The following is a 16,412-nucleotide window of genomic DNA, read 5'->3' as shown; positions in this document are numbered from 1 at the left end:
GTGAAATACACACGCGTGTGTACCCCACGGAGTGTCGCCTCTCCGCGTTTAAGAGCGCGGACGTTTCGCAGGAAAGCGCTGCCACCCTATCATGTAGAGGGGTCCTGCTCTCTCGCGATGTGGCCGCTCCCTCAGGCCCAGGACAGCCGTGAGGAACCCCCAGACAGGGCTCCCCCATCTCCGCTTGTCTCTTGCCGTCGTACCGGCGCCCACCGCGCCAGCTCGGAAATGCCGCTTACGGCGGGACGTAAGCCGCTGGCCTACGGGCGGAGGCACACATCGGGCAGAGAGCTGACCGAGCGCTCCCCGGCAAGGGTCGAACCGCCCCATCGGACCACGCCGGCCAGCGGTGGAGAGGAAACGTGGTTTGAGCCATAAGACAGGGACAGGGCTGGTGCCGGTCCGTGGCACCGCGCTGCCCGGCTCAGGGAGCGACTCCGCTGCTGTTCATGCACCCGTCACCGCTCCCGTCCCGCGCCCTGCGAACCCGCGGGGATACGGCGCGGCCGGGCACCCCATTGGCTGTTGCTAGGTGACGTGCGCCGCGCCACGTGACCGGTGTTAAATGCCGTCCCGGCGACGCGCGGCGCCGCAGAGCCCGTCCCGCTGGCGGCGGCGGGAGCGCTGCTGCCCGCCCCGGCCTGGCCCCGCGGGTGCGGAAAGCAGCGCAGCGCAGCACAACGCAACGCGGCGAACATGGTGGCGCGGCCGTGACCGCCTCTCCCCGGTGGGGACGGCCGCGGGACGGCGGCGGCCTGTGCCCCGGTGAGAGGGGGAGAGGGATGACTGGGGTGCTGGAGAGCCTGGTGCCGGACATGCACGCCAGCCAGATCTCTGCCAGCAGCTACCAGCACGGTGGCCTGCACAAGCCGCAGGAGTCCCCAACGCTGCCCGTCTCCACGGCCACCGACAGCAGCTACTACACCAACCAGCAGCACGGGGCTGCGGGCGGGCCGCCCTACGGCCCGGTGGGCCCCTACCCCTACGCGGGCGGCGGCACCGCCCCTTACTCCGCCAAGGCCGGCTACGACCTGGGCTACGCGGGAGCCTATGGCTCTTACGGGCCCTACGGCAGCAGGACCTCTCCGGCCAACAACGACTCTGGTACGTCCAAGACCTGGGGTGCAGCTCTGGGGAGCTCTCTGGAGCCAGGCGGCCACTCCAGGGCCGGCTATGAGGCGGTCGGTGCTCGGGACACGGGGTGGACCGGAAGGGCGCTCGTCCCCGGCGGGCCACCTCGACGGGGTGGGCGGTGATGCCGCGTTTCGGACAGGGCTCGAGGTGGCGGGAGCGCCTCTCCTCACAGGGGCCGACGTTTCTGCCGTAGCAGAGAAGGAAGACTGCGAGCCAGAAATCAGGATCGTGAACGGGAAGCCGAAGAAAGTGAGGAAGCCCCGAACCATCTACTCCAGCTTCCAGCTGGCAGCTCTGCAGCGGCGCTTCCAGAAAACCCAGTACCTCGCCCTGCCCGAAAGAGCGGAGCTGGCGGCCTCCCTCGGCCTCACACAGACCCAGGTAGGGCTCTCCCGCCGCGGGATGCCCCGGCACTCGTCCTTCGCGGGATCGGATGGGGCCGGTTGGGGGGGGGGGGTGTGGATGTGGTCCGCGGCGCCTCGACAGGCCCGGAATGCCAGTGCAGGGGAAGCGTCCGAGCCGACGAGGCAGCGCCGGGACTGCCCGGGGCTGCGAAAGCTGCTCCTCCCTGCCCCGCCGCGGGCGGCCCCGGCGCCGGGGCGCCCTGGCAAGGCTGCGGCCGCCTGACTCCCCTCTTTCCTGCAGGTGAAGATCTGGTTTCAGAACCGCCGCTCCAAGTTCAAGAAAATGTGGAAGAGCGGCGAGATCCCGGCGGAGCCTCCCCAACGCCGCAGCTCCTCGCCACCGCCCCCCACCTCGCCCCCCACCTGGGACTTCTCTCCGCACCCGCGCACGGCGGGCGGCACCGCCAGCCCCAGCCCCGCCGCAGCTTTTCTCGGGAGCTACTCGTGGTACCCGCCGGCGCCCGGCGGCCCGGGGCACCTGCCGCCGGCAGCCCCTCTCCCGCAGGCGACGCAGCCTCCGCACCACCACGGCGGCAGCGGCATTTTCTAGGCGCCGCAAAGACTTTAGCCCGAGGGGCTACCGAGGTGCAGCACTGGTGTTTTGGTGAAGCCTGGCTCCGGCCGTCCTGGAGGAGAGGAACCGGGTGTCCGCGCCCTATCCATTGCGCTGCCGGCGGCGGACCCCGTGTGCGCTCGGCCTCGGGGGATCAGCCCTCCTGCCGCCAAAATAACCATGCTGCAGAACAAGTACCCAGCTCCCCTCCTGCCGTCCTCCTTCCTCCTCCCCGGCTTCTCCATCCAACCACCGGTGCAGAACTTTGGTTAACTTTATTTTTTATTTTTTTAAAGTCGCTAGGTGCCTTTGCGGAAAACCTCACGTTGATGCTGGGGATTAAAGAATAAAATGTTAAAAAAGAGAAATAATTTTATATGTAGATTTAAGACAAGAGCCTCCCGTGGATAAGTTACCCTTTTTAGCCGTGATCGAAACCGTCCGGTGAGGGGGCCCTGTCGCAGGCGGCGGTTGAGGGGGGATTTCCTCCCGCGCGGTGCCTCCGGGCAGGTTTCGTGACCCGATGGGGCCTCCCCGGGGAGGGCGCCGAGCCCATCCCTCCCCTCATTCCCCCATCATCGGCAACCCAGGCACTGGCCTTGCCCCTGTGCCGTTTGATGTATAGAGTCGTGGGAAAAAAAAGGGGAAAAGGAAAAAAAAGAAGGGGGGTATTTTTGGTTATTTATTATGGAGAACTTACACACTCTTTTATGTTTCTTTTACAATAAGCAGAGATTATTTAAATAAATTATTGTTTCCATGGTGCCCGCGCTGAGTTTCTTTGGGAATAGGGGAGATTGGGGTGTCGATCTGGACCCCGGCGCTCACTGGGGGGAGTGAAAAGCTGCGAACCCTCCCCATCGCAACTGTTGCCGCAAGCCGGCGACCTCCAACCTTCTTCCTCCCCTCTCCTTCCCGTCTACAACAAAATAGCGCCTCTGACAGTCTTCTCGGCGAGGCCATGAATCACTCAGCGCTCCCGGCAGCAGCCCAGAGCCGCCCCCCCGCCTGCTGGCGCCAGCCACATTTCGCCCAGGACTGGCTCCTGCCGCCTCCCAGGCGGGCCGGAGGGGTTTGGGGCAGGGCAGTGTCCGGGGACCGGAGTGCTCCTGCAGCCGATTCCCGGCCGCAGCCCTGCCCCGGGGAAATTTCGTCTCCCCCTCGCCGTCGGTAGCACCCAGGCCGGGAGCCCGCGTGGGAGCTTTGCTTGGGCCGGAGCTGGTGGGTGCCACCGAGCCCCTCTTTTGGCCCTTCGAGTGCTGGAGGCACCGGTTGGGCTCACTTCGGGATGTGCTCCAGAAGGGCTGGACCCTCCAGTACGTACTCCTCTGGGATGTAGCCCTCCAGTCTTTGCCCTTCATAGCTGAACCGCTCTGGATGTACCCCCCGACGGCTGGATCCCTCCGGGCTGCACCCCCTCCAAGTTGCGCCTCTCCGGGACGGAGAGGGCTGACATCCCCGGAACGTAGCCCTCTAGGGGACCCCATAACCCTCCCTGCACCCCTCCAGGCTGAGCCCCTTTCTAGACTGCTCTCCTCGTGAAATGCCCTCCCTCCCCAACCTGTAACCCTGAGGGTGTAAACCTCTGGGCTGCACCCCTGGAGGTCCCGGTGTCTGAAAGAAGAGTGCTGGGAGGGGATCCTCTGCCCCTCGTCGCACCGAGGGTCCCGCCAGCCTGGGACGGGGCGGGGGGAGAGGGGTCGGTGCGGAGGATCCCGCTGCAGACAAGATGATGAAGTGGCCCAGGCCAGCTCGCCCGGGGTAGGGAATGCGCAGCCCGGCCAGGATTCTGCCGCCAGGCTTCGGCATGAGGAGCCCGGACAGGGCCGGGGAAGGTGCGGGGAGGGCACAGGGGACACGCCGGAGCTGAGGGCCGGGAGGGTGGATTGCTCCTGAAAGCTTGGGAAAAGCTGGGGAACGAGGGGAGGGGAGGCAGAGGAGCGAAGGAGGAGTGAGGGAAAGAGAGGAAGAGGGGGGTGGAGGACGAAAGAGGCGGCCGCAAATGAGGCAAGAGGAGGGAGCGGGAGAGACAAAGAGGGAAGCGGCAGCTGCCCGCCAGCTCCGGCACTGCCCCGGCGGCGCGGACGGGGAGGACACCCCGTCCCTCACCTCTTCCCTCCGCCACTCCCGCCTCGGCGACCGCGGGGATACACCGCTGCAGCGGCCTCGGCCGCTCGGTCAGGCCGGGGGAAAAGAGCGGCGGGCGGCGAAGCGTGGGAAGCAGCGGGCACGGCTGGGGCGGTGGGCACGGAGCGGGCTGGGCGGGGAAAGGAATCGGGGCTGCCTCCAGAGACAGGGGCACGCGTGGCGAGGAGCCCACAGCCCCCGGACTGACAAGGGCTGTGCTCCGTGGCCCCGGGAGGGGCGTGTGTGCGTGTAGGGTGTCTGGGACCCCCCTCTACCAAATGACAAGTTTTGCTAAACCGCTCGTCCGGGATGCAAGAGAAAACCGTGGGCCCGGGGCACGACCGGGACGGGGACAGCCAAACCTCCCCCCCACCCTGCCACCCCGCCCCATCGTTTCTACAGGCGCTTCCCGCTGCTAAATGAACACACACACCCCAAACACCTGCCCCTCATCCCGCCGTCACCTCTACACCGTCCCTCCTCGCCCATGGACTCCGTCCCGGTGCAGCGGTGAGGTGCGGAGAGTGGCGCGGTCCCGTGGAGTCGGGCAGGATGCCGACAGCGGCGGAGGGGTCCCGGTGAGGGGGACGTATATCAGTGGTCCGGGAGCGCAGCAACCCCCTCGGGACGGGGAAGACGGCGGCCCTCCCCTGTTGCCCCCCACGCCTTCCTTCTCCTGTTTGGTTATTTATTACTTTATTACTTATTTATTCGTATTTATTTGCTGCCCGCTATCAGCGGCTCTCCCTGGGCTACCCGCACCTGGTGTTTATGTGCGTGAGGCTTTTTGAGCTTCACCCCACAGCATCCTTGCAGCTTCCGCAGCCCTTCCAGGCTCTTCATTTCTCCCGCCGCTCGCAGGGGCTCGGGATGCTGGTCACAGCATGCGGAGGGGATGCACACCAGCTCGTCGCACCTCCAGGTGCACACGCATAGATTTGTGCGTGTTTGCAATCTGCTTTCGCATGCTCTCTTTTCCTGTCCGGTAGGACGGGGCGGGCACCGCTCTTAACCAAGTGCCCCCGCTCAAGGCGGCAGCTATGGGGGCTCGGCCGCCCGGGGCCGGGACGAGCAGTCGCGGGGAGAGAGCACATCCCCAGCACTCCACGAAGGGTTGAGGGTTGGTGGGACTGGGCCGATTCCTCCCCAAGTCCCAGCGCCACCGCCTTCTTCTCCCCCCGCGTCGGGCCCGGCCCCAGACACGGGCGGCTGAGGGGGCCGGTCACAGGGAGCGACCGGGGTAATCGGGGGGCTTCGCAAGCAGCCCGGGCGGGGGGGTGCCGGGCCGGCAGCCACTGGGCGAGGGGCACCCGGTGCCTCCCGTCTCACGGGCGGGGCCGGCCGGGCTTGTGCCTTGGGTAGGCAATTTATTCATTTGCCCGGTGAAAAGAAAAAGCACGAGAAATTAAATTAAAGCGGCTCTGGCAAAAGGAGTTATTTGAGGCATGAATGTCTCCCCTAAAGCTGCAGCAATCATGTGGCATTAGACACTTCCGGAATCCTATAGCCAACTTGAAAAATCCCAGACCCCTTTTTTCCCTAATTTTTGCTCTGATCTGTAATTTTATCCACATTTGCACTAGTTTGAGCATTCTGGCTCTCCCATCTGAAAGCCTGCAATTACTATATAATTCTTCGCAATTTCACATGTCCTAATATGGACTGTAATTTTTGCGCAAGACAATTTCCTGCTATTTCAAGCATCAACATTGTCAAAGTTGTATGTACATAATAAATGGGAATATCAATGCATAGTTTTTAGCATAACATCTTGACTCCTCGATAATTATATCCGTTCGGAGCCTACGCAGAATTAGCCTGAATTGCATGGTAACTGCTGCTGCTTTAAAATTTTTAAAAATTACTCATAATTTTCCCAAAGATTACCAAGATCTCGAGTGCACAATGTCATCAGCGTAATGAAGAGTAAACATTTATGCTAATAATCTGCAATTTTTTTCATCAGCTATAAAGACAGAGGCTATATAGCAGAAAATTTCAGTCATATTCTGCAAGAGCAGAGCTGCAAAAAGGCTGCTGCGCTCGCTCAGAGGCATGTGCATCTCTGGGGGATCTCGATCCACATTTGCACTCTCAGGATATTATTATTGTGATCGGCTTCTTCTTCCTTTCTTTTTTTTTTTTTTTTTTTTTCCCCTTTCTTTTCCTTTCTCTCCCCTTTCTTTCTCCCTCCCCGATCCTCTCCCCCTGTCTTGCTCACACTCTCTCGCTCCTGTAACTTTCGTAGCAAAAAGCCGCGTCCGGTCCTTTGGTGTGTTGTAAAGCAAAGACTTGTGCCCAGAGCCTCAGGGACTGAGGCGGCAGGTAAGGGGGGCGACACAGGGGGTACGCGAGGGAGCGCACGGGGCGCGACGTGGACGGGTGCCCGGCGCGGGCCGCGGAAGCGGGGGGAAAGCAACTGGCACCGGCTCCGCCGGCCCTGGGTCCCGCAAAACTTCCCGCCTGCGGCGCCGGGGCGAGGGGCGGGAACGGGGCGCCGGGCCGGGCAGGGGAGATGCCGCGCCGGGAGCCGCTCCGAGCCGCAGAGCGCTGCGCAGGCACAGCGGCGCCGGGACGGAGCGGGGGCACTCGCCACCCGGGGCTTCAGCGGGGCCGGGGACTGCCGCCGCCCCGGCGCGATCGTTCTCGGTGGTGGTTCCGCGGTGTGCGTTTGGCCGTTCCTCGCGAAGGGGAGCGTTACTGCCCGGTTCCCAGGCAGGAGCTGGGCGGTGGGCAGGGAAGGGGGGACACTGGCGCCGGGGGGGGAGACACATGGCACTTTTTCACCGCCGGGAGCGGGGCAGGCGGGTGGCGGAGGGGGAGCTGAGCGGAGCGGCAATTTCTTGTCCCTCTCTGTCAAAAGAAGGGAGCATATTCCGAACGCAGTCGGGCTCGGGCTCTGATATTTGATTTCCCCCCCCCTCTAGTTTCAGGGGCCGCTCTGTGTTCTGCAATTAGATTGACACATGTACAAAATCCCCAGCCATTCAAGGGGGTTCGCAGGGACACTCCAAGGGGATTTTTTTTTTTTTTTCCTTTTTCTTTTTGGGTGGAAGATATTAAAGAGGTATCTGTTGTTTGGCAATTTTGCTAAGTCTGTCTTCATTACTTCAACATTGTGCATTTGCTAATTTGGAAGCCCCTTCCTATTGACAGCTCTGCTCCATACACCTGCAAGCAATTTGCAGAGCTCCAATATAGGAGAATTGCAGAGATGGCAGCTCGTACCTATTTTATGGTGGGGTTTTTTTTCCCTTCGCTTTTCTCAATGCACAGCAAATTTGGCTTTCAGTGCGTTATCTCTTTTGTTAATGCAAAAAGATTCCCTGGGCGAAAAAATTGCTCATAATTACCAGAGAGATGGGGAAACTGCATTAGAATAAATAAACCTGAAATTACTGTAATTATGTTGTGTTTGATGGGCTCGGCTTGTAATCAAGAAGAGAATACAGTGAAATGATGCTGACCCTCTTGGGTTTGCAGCTGTACGCGCACTTTGGGGTCTTTTTTTGCAAAAAAAGAGTCATTTTGATCATCATTAAGCTGTGTGTAACCTATTTCAGAAGTGTTTGAAAATGAGGGGCACTTTTTTATTTTTTTTCTCCCCAACAAGGAAAAAATATATCCCAAAATTACATTTTGCCATTTACAGGCTCATCCACCGGGTTTTGTTTGCGGGGTAACAATTGTTAAAGGTATAATATTCGAAATCAGGATTTAAACATTGTAATGAGGTATTGTTTCAATATAAGCACCTTTGGATTATTCATAGTTTAATTAATATCCTCATTATGAAAATCTTCGAATCAGGTATTTGATGAACTACTTGTCAGCAACAAGGCAGAATTAATTAGGCCTGTATTGAGATTCACATTTTCAAATGTACAATTATAATAGCCTCTAACTCAAGACCGCCTCGCTGAGAGAAAACTAATAATTTCTCTATTTGAACTGTTAGCAAGACTTTATTGAATTAGGGGAAGCCAATATATCTTTAAAGCGCTCGGAGCTGCTTGACCACCCCATTTCTGTCCGGTCAAAGCAGTCTGATCTTTGGCTGCAGGCGCCGCAGAACCTGCGCGGGTCCCCGTGCGCTTCGCTCGGGTCTGCGCCGTGCTCGGGACAGGGCTGGGGCCGTGAGGCAGAGAGAAATGCAGCTCCCGGGAAGTGTTTTCGGGGCCGAACCGCCGTGGGCCGCCGCGCCGCATTTGCGCGCCCGGGGGGATGCTGCGCTGCCGTGCCTCTGCCGAGCGCAGGCCCCGCGCTCTGGGCAGTGGGTGCACGATTCGGGGAGGGTGTGGGTTGCCCTCCGGGTTGCACACGCCGGGGAACTTCCGCACCTGACCGCGCCCGGCTCCGCTCCGCTCCGCAGCGCTTCACTCCCAGTAGAGCGGGGAGCGGGAACGGCTGAGCCCGGCGCTGGGGTACACGCTGCGGCTCCGGGACGGCTCCGCCGTCGAGAAGATGCGTGGCCCGGCTGCCAGGGCCAGCGCCGTGGCGGTACCGTCCCGCCCGCAGCCGCCTCCCGGCCAAGGTGCTGTTCCCGGCCTCTCCGCGAAGGGTCCCGTGGCCCATCGCGACGACCGCCGTCCGGCTGGGTCTGGCCGGACATACCCGGGGACCGGCTGCTCGGCCAGGGGCGGCCGTCCCCTTCCCCCGCTTCGCCTCCCGGTTACGGCCACCGCCGCCCCGCCGCGGAGGCTGGCCCAGGCCACGAGACAGGGAGCACGCGTCTCTGTTTTTCCAAACCATAATTTTACTGTCTCAAAGAAACTTTATAACTTATGTACAAAGATTTGTGTGGTTTTCGGTTTTGTTTTTGTTTTTCTTTCCTTCCTCAGATACAAAGCAATAAGTTAACATTCTCAATATAAAACTAAACTTTGACATATAGAACACTAAACACAGCCGAGCTCAGTTTATCACATCTTCCGAGGTTCACAAGTAAAATGTCAAGATCTCAGTACACAAAGCATCATGTTTTACAGCCACACGAAACGGAAATTATAATAAAAATTAAAAAAGGCTAAATTTGTGCAACATGTTTACATAATAATAACATTAATAATAATAATAATAATGAATAAAATATGTACAGCGAGTAGCTCCTGCACGTCGGTTTGTGCATTTAGACTTCGGGCCATCTTTGCGCGGAGAAGCCTGGCCGGGGCTGCGCGGAGCTGCGCGGGTGCTCCTGCCCGCCCGACGGGACACCCCCCCCGCCGTCGCTGCCCTCGGGGCTCTCTTTCCGTTCTCCGCGCCTTGCTTCACCTCGGCACCGCGCTCGGCAGCTGCTGCGGCTCCACTTCCGAGCACCAAACACGCACGTATTCCCTTTGTTAAATACGCCAGAGATGCAAACCGTTGAGCGCCAACCCCTCCACAGCAGCGAAGTAGAAAAGTTCTTGTAAAAGTTAAAAATCGCGCCTTCTTTCGAGGTGGTTTATTGGGGGGAGGGTGAGCCGCGGGCCGAGTGTGGTTTTGTTTGAAGTAAACGGTGCGTCCGTCCGAGCAGTGCACTCAGCGAGCTGAGTTTGTTTCTGGCGCTCTCATAGTGGTAATTTAAATCAATAAATAAAACCCCTGTCTTCCCCTTTTAACAACAACAAAAAATATACAGATGGAGAGCGAAAGGTACAGAAAACGTCGAGGGAAAGAAGCTCTGGACATTGTACAGCTTCCTCCCCCCTTGCAATTGAAGAGACCGTCAGATCGGAGTAGCAAATAAACGACCTACATTTCAACAGACACAGACAGACAGACAGGACAGAGGAGAGGGCTTCCCCCCTCCCAAACAACTTTTTCCGATTGTCCCACAAAGCCGCGGCCGCCGCTCGCGGTCCTCTCGGTCTGGTGCGCGGTCGGTGCCCGGGGCCGCCCGGCAGCTGTCAGCGCTGGGAACCGGCCGCATCGCAGCTGTGCGCTCCCGCACCGGGCTGCGGGGCAGCGTCCCGGCGGCTGGACGGGCAAGAGACCTCCTGCTTGGTTGTCCGCTTGGGTTTCCTTTGTGTTTTTGTCCTCTCTCTCTTTCCCCCTGTTATTATTTTTTTTTCCCCTCATTTTCCCCTTTCCTTTTATTTTATTCTTAATTTCTCTCTTTTTTAAATTTTTTAAAAATTATTTTTTCCATTATGATTTCGAATCTTTTCGGGACCGATGGTGCTTGCGGTAGGGGAAAACGCGTTTATAATCACATCAGCTGCGGCTGCTGCATAGCTTCTTGGTGGGCCGAAGGATACCACGACGTGTAGCTGGGGATGTAGGTGCCCGGGGTGCCCGACGAGGCCTTACCGGAAGCGGAGGTGGTATTCCACACCGGGGGCACCGGTGGCGAGCCGCCGGAGAGAGCCCTGCCGTTGGTCAAGGCGCTGCTCTCCAAGGCAGCCCCTCCTTGCTTCATCAGCTTCTTGAATTTGGAGCGCTTGTTCTGAAACCAAATCTTCACCTGCGAATGGGAACGGGCCAGGGCTCAGCATCCCCCAGTACGGTCCAGCATCCCTCCCCCCCACACCTTCCCCGCCGGGGTCCAATGGACCCTGCACCCGGCGGCCCCCCGGATTCTCCTCATCTCCCAGTGGTTGCTGTGCCCGTTGCCATTTCGTGATGCTAAAGCAGCCGGCAAGACCCTCCCGCCCGCCCCGTCGCGGAGGAGCAGCCGGTGCCGGGGAGGCCCCTCGGGGGCCTTTGCGGCACCGGCTGCTCCTCCGCGTCGGGACGGGCGTCGCGTCGGGCCCTGTCTGCATCACGAGTGGGGACAGGGAGAGGACAAGGAAGAGGGGTCGTCACTATCGGAGCTATACCTGGGTCTGGGTGAGTCCCAGAGATGCTGCGAGCTCGGCTCTTTCGGGGAGAGCCAGGTACTGAGTTTGCTGGAACCTCCTGTTCAAAGCCTGTAGCTGCAAACTGGAATAAATAGTCCTGGGTTTGCGGATTTTTTTCCCTTTCCCATTAAAGCGAACTTCCCCTCCTTCCACCACAGTGCTTTTCTCGGATTCGGCCCCTACAAACAACAAGCGATGCAGAATAAATAACAATAATAATAATGGCAGCAATAGTAATAACAGGAGTAGCAGCAGCAGCAATAGTAACAATAACAGCAGCAACATCAACAATAACAATAATGAGAAGGAAGAAAAGTGAAGCTCGACTAACGCTAACAAAGGCTCCGGGCTATTATGGCAGCCCAGGCTTCTTCCCAGAGAAAGTTTGCTATTTTTACAGGCTGCAGTTTAGGTTTAATTACCCTTAATTGCATACATTGTTTATAGCGCTACGCAATAAATAATTACGAAGACTAATACGTGCACATCTGGGTTGATTTCTTTTCCATCCAGGCATTGTGTGCTCTGTGTACTGCTCCCCTGTGATCCTCAGCCTCTCCTCACTCATATTTTGTAATTTAATTTCATTCCCCCCCCCCTCCATAGATTCTGTTGGTTTTTTTTTTTTTAATATACGAGCACCCTCCCTCCTTCTTTGCCTTCCCTCCCCTTCCCCCCCCTCCCCAAAGCCGAGTGCACCTACCTGTCTCCTCTAACCGGGTCTGAGTCAGGCTGGAGCTGTTGGGGTAGGACTGCACTGAACTGATGTAGGGGTTGCTGGAGTGGCTGCTGACCGAGTTCACATAGGGGTAGCCCAGCGGTCGGGAGAAGGACGAAGCTGTGCTGTACGAGCTGTCAGGCTGAGAGTGGCCCGCGGAGTGTAAACAGTGCATGGAATAGTGTCCGTGGGACATGGGAGAAGGAGACATTTGCTGGCTGGGCGGCCCAAACTCCATAAAGACAGCCTTCCCTGAGACGGGGCTATTTAGACTCTCTGGCATGGTAGTCATGGTCATTTCTTGTCGCTTGGTCTGTGTGTGTGTTCTCTCTTCAGCTTGCCTTTTTGGGGTCTGTTGTGTTTCTCAGGACAGGAAAGAACCCAATTTAAGCGGAACAGGGTTTTTCACTTTCCATTCATAAGAAAATGGAGTTTGTCTCTTTGAAAAGTCTAAGCATGATGCTGTAGATCTACACAAACTCGCCTAAAAGCTTTGACTCAGCCAAGCCTATGAATATTCATGAGCTGGCGGAGCTGATTGGTCCGCCGTCTTGCATAATCGCTTTGGATTGGTCCAAGGCGCTCGGGGCTCGTCCGGACCCCGGTGAGCGCGGAGAGCCGGGCTGCCAGCGCCGCGCGTCCCCGCGCGCCGGCCGCACGCCTCGACGGCACCGCCGGCTCGGCTCTGCGGCCTCTGCTACGCCGGCTCCCCGGCACGGCTCCGTAGCCGGAGCAGTGACCGGAGCCGCTTGGGCTCCCTGCTTCCATAGCGGGCGGCCCGCTCCCGCCGGAGGCGGCTGAGGGCGCCCAGCCGGAGCTCGGCAGGAGGCAGCACCCAGCTCTCCGCCCTTCTCCTCCGCCCCTCGCCGCGCAGGAGACGCGGAGAGGACGGCAGCCGCGCTCCACCAGCCCCGGCGGGCTGAGGGCCCACCTTGCGAGACCAGCAGACAAAGCGGTGGGCCCTTTGCGTGCCCGGCCGCGCAGGCTCCGCGGGCACGCAGGGGCTCTCCGCCCCGGCTCAGGGCCGCCCGGTTGTTGCCGTATTGTCCTTAAAGAGAAAAAGGAACAATTCCAAGGAGACAAAACTCGCCCTGATCGGCCAAACGGAGCATATGAGCTTAAAATGAAAACTTCCGCGTGCGTTAGCAGTAAATGAGGTGGGACTTAGGAGATCCTCCCCAGAAAGCCCACGATGAATCCCAAATTACTTTGTTAGATAATTAGAAAGTGTTGATAATTATTTCTTTCATAATTCAGCGGTGTGACTGTAACAGGAAAATGATCTTGTGAAAGTTCACACGTGCAGATGTATTAGTTACTGATTCATTTGATTAAATGCTAGTCTCAAGTGCTCTGATCCACAGCTGAAGGCGGCCCCATTAGCATAACACTGATGTTTAATTTTCATACGCATAATTAGCCATATATTTAACACTAATAGCAACATGCAGCCTTCCAGCATTAAACAGCCTGGGATTTGATCTGGCCTGGGCTGAACTTTCCCGGTTACACCTAGGCTGTCTAGGGTGCACAGTTACCACGGCACCGCATCTATGTAATCAAGCGCGTTTTGGCAAAGGGGGAACACCAAAAAAAGGAAACATTCAAAACAAATCGCGGCGCTGATGCCGCTGGAGGTGGCAGTCCCGGACTGCCTTCCACCGCCACCGGGGCTGGGGCACCCCGGCAGCGCCCTCATACCGGGCTCGGGGCTCCACCGGGCAGCGCCGGTCCTTGAAGCAACCGTCTCAGGGCTGCGCAAAACCTGACAAGACCCCACCGCTCCTGTTCACACACACCCCCCCTTTCATTAGCGCTCTGTCGGTTTAATTGCCCATTTCCTAACGCCTCTTTTACTTCCTCTCCCCCTCCTTTTGTTTCCCTTTCTTTTTTTTTGCTCGCGATGCAAAGTTCATTCTCACGAAGCGGCCGCGGCTGTGCGCGGGAAGGGGCGGTAGCGGTGTGTCCCCACACGGACCCCTCCGGCAGCGGACTATGGCCCCCGGCCATGTAAGTGACCACCCGCTGCGTGTCTGCGCGTTCTCCGAGCGGGGACGGGGCGCCCCGACAGCTCCGGCGCCTCCGCCGGCCTCGGGTCCGGCGGCTGCGGAGAGGGGAAGCTGCTCTGTGCGCGCCGGTTCCGCCGCCACCTCCCCCGGTTGTTCGGGCGCTGGCAGGTCCCGGGGCGAACCGTAATCCTGTCGGCTCCTCCAAAACCCCGCGGACCGGACGGCGCGGCACTGCTCACACCCGTCCTCCGTGCAACGCCGGCCCTGGGCAGCACGCCTTAGGCGGGCACAGAGAGGCCGCGGAACACCCCGACCCCTCGGGGGCGACCGCCCCGTCGGGGCTCCTACCGTGCTTGCCCGCAAGGATTCCCGTGTGAAGGGCTTGTGCGGGCTGTCCCCGTGTAGCCGAGACATCCCTTCAGTCTCATTCATAATTAGGATTACAAACGTGCGCCATCAATGCCAGCGCCTGGCTGCCACCGCTCCGCCGCGGTCCGTAAAAGAAGCAATCCCATCAGTTACTGAGGGATTCAGAGCAAACAAGGACTTCCAGGAGCTGCCAGCAGCCTCAACACCGGGATGGGGGTGGGGGGGTGTCCTTGGCCCCAGCTGCCCCGATCCCGCCTCACCCCAAGCCGCGGCAGGGGACTGGGGAAGCTCAGCACCTGCGGTGCCATCCAGGGGCTCTCGGAGCGGCCACCCGCCGGAAGGTACCCCTGGTGTGTCGCCAGGACGCACAGGACCCCCAGCTGCTCCCAGCGCCTCAGGGTCTCCGAAAGTAAAATACTCCCTTCCCCGTCCGTCGGGCAGTGCTGCGGGTCCCTCGCCTCCCGCGGCTCAGCGCGCTGTTTAACCTCTGTGTATTCGTAAACTTGTTGGCTGCATCGTTTGTTTTTACAGGTTTTAAGGCCTTCCAAGCTCCTCTCGGGGAGGACGGAGCTGAGCGGCTGCCCCGCGGTGTTAGCTGTGTTCTGGTGGGGTCCTGCTTTTTGAAAAGATGCTGTTAGGAACTATTAGAGCTGACAGCTCGCTGTACTCGAGTGAAAACAAACAGCAGTGTAATGCTGTAAGAAAGGGGCTTACTTCTGCCCTGAACCACCGAGGGAGCCGGTGCAGAGCAACCCCGGTCGCCTGCATGTGGCAATCTCGGCACAGGACAGCATCTGACTACAATTAAGGGCAAGTTATTCGTACCAAAACTGCACCGCTGCTGCCGCGGATCTGGGGCATTTCTCAATGTCCCTTACTGATCTCCAAAGCTACCCCGCATTTCACAGGACAGGGTCCTGTTCCAGTAGCTTCACAAAACCAAGGCCAGAGCCGTCCGGCCCGGTGAGGCGGTCAATAACCGGCTAATTGCAAGCGACCCCCCCCACCGCCCGCAAGCCCGGGGCAGCACCGCAGGGAGTGCGGGGCCGAGTGGGACCCACAGCTCATGAGGAGCATCAGCTCCAAACTCCATCCAGGAGCCGGGGCACTCTTCAGACCGCAAACTCCTCTGTTTCTGTTAGACACTTTCACTGCGGAGTGCCTCTCCCTTAACTAACATGGGCACCGCAGAGCAGTGATTACCCCAAAAAGGCTAATTCTTCAAGCAGGGCAATTATTGATCTCCAGAGAAGCACGCTTCGCATCTCATTTTTAATCACTTTTTTCTTTGTGCTGTGCAAAGAGAAATTAGCCGAGGCAGGAAGGAGGGGAGGGGGCTGCTGTTGGGAAGACTGTGGGAGAAGAGGCGGCTGCCACTCCTGCCACCCTTGGGAAACTTTTTTCCACCCTAGTAGAAGTTACAGCCTGGGAAACAGCACTGTGCCAATCACTGTGTAGACAAATTGAACCCGTATCTTAGCTATAAAGGGAAAATCCTATGTTCCCCTGTCCTCTCAGCTGCACAGAGACCGTGTCATCTGATACCAGTTTGTCCCACACAGGATTTGGAAGAGAGGGGACCCGCTCTCTGCCCCTCACCCCAAATAACCCAAACCCTTTGCACTCGCAGGCTGTGCATGGCTGCTTCCAGGGTCACAAACAAGCCAAGGGACTTTATTAAATCCTCACCAGCTAACACACGGAAAGGTCTATGTCCAGAGCCAAACCTCTCCAGCTGCTTTTTCTGTCCTCTGCTGTGAGTTCTGCAGCACTCATTCTCCATAGAAACTACAGAAATCCTCCTCTCTTCCGAGTGAAACTGGAAATCCCAGAAGCAGAATCCCTCCACTCCTTGCTCCATCTTTAGGCTTCTTCCACCAGTTTAGATAGTATTTCTGCTCCCTCTGAGGTAATCACAATGGTATGTTCAAACTGTGCTGATCTGAAATGCACATTTAGCAGTTATTAGGGGACAAATGTGTCTACCATGCCCGTAACACTCACCCGGTTTTGGTGGGGTTTTTTTGGCTGTCAGTAATCAGTTCTATAGCTTTAGGAAAGATCAAAAAAATTAAATCAGGCACCTTTTATTGTCTACAGAAACTGCAGTCCATTTATCCTTCAGAATCTTAAATTCGGGGGATCCTTCCATTATTATTGGCTCTGCAGCAAGAAAAACAAGATGTATTCTAAAGTTAGTTGTGTGGAGTGTGAAGCAAGAAAGAAAGGGGGGGCCCCAGCAGGTAGCTCCCCTTCTGCACAGGTCCTGCTCCCCTG

At 58.2% G+C, this 16,412-nt stretch overlaps 3 protein-coding genes across 4 annotated transcripts in view; 1 reads left to right on the top strand and 2 right to left on the bottom strand.

Moving 5' to 3' along the window:
* Positions 1-782: 782 nt before the first annotated feature.
* Positions 783-2,088, top strand: DLX2 (distal-less homeobox 2; the record flags this gene model as incomplete). Its single annotated transcript, XM_080621805.1, has 3 exons — positions 783-1,104; positions 1,328-1,515; positions 1,780-2,088. 3 exons carry the CDS (start codon positions 783-785, stop codon positions 2,086-2,088), a joined length of 819 nt encoding a protein of 272 aa, XP_080477931.1.
* A 7,692-nt stretch (positions 2,089-9,780) lies between these two features.
* DLX1 (distal-less homeobox 1) lies at positions 9,781-12,055 on the bottom strand (the record flags this gene model as incomplete). The annotated part of the gene is made up of 3 exons (XM_080621691.1): positions 9,781-10,663; positions 11,019-11,218; positions 11,743-12,055. The coding sequence occupies 3 exons, from the start codon at positions 12,053-12,055 to the stop codon at positions 10,409-10,411; spliced, it is 768 nt and encodes a 255-aa protein (XP_080477817.1). The 3' UTR covers positions 9,781-10,408.
* A 3,943-nt stretch (positions 12,056-15,998) lies between these two features.
* Positions 15,999-16,412, bottom strand: part of METAP1D (methionyl aminopeptidase type 1D, mitochondrial) — a gene marked incomplete at both ends in the record, with an annotated part of 49,257 nt that continues 48,843 nt past the window's right edge. For both annotated transcript variants that reach the window (XM_080621391.1, XM_080621390.1), the window contains 2 exons: positions 15,999-16,077; positions 16,220-16,298. In XM_080621391.1, the coding sequence (XP_080477517.1) occupies positions 15,999-16,077; positions 16,220-16,298 (158 nt within the window). The remainder of the gene's footprint in view (positions 16,078-16,219; positions 16,299-16,412) is intronic.

The sequence above is a fragment of the Psittacula echo genome (genome assembly GCF_963264785.1).
Source record: "Psittacula echo genome assembly, chromosome: 6".
NCBI classification, from domain to species: domain Eukaryota; kingdom Metazoa; phylum Chordata; class Aves; order Psittaciformes; family Psittacidae; genus Psittacula; species Psittacula echo.
Note: the sequence above shows the minus strand (reverse complement) of the source record. Positions and strands in the feature narration are given on the sequence as shown.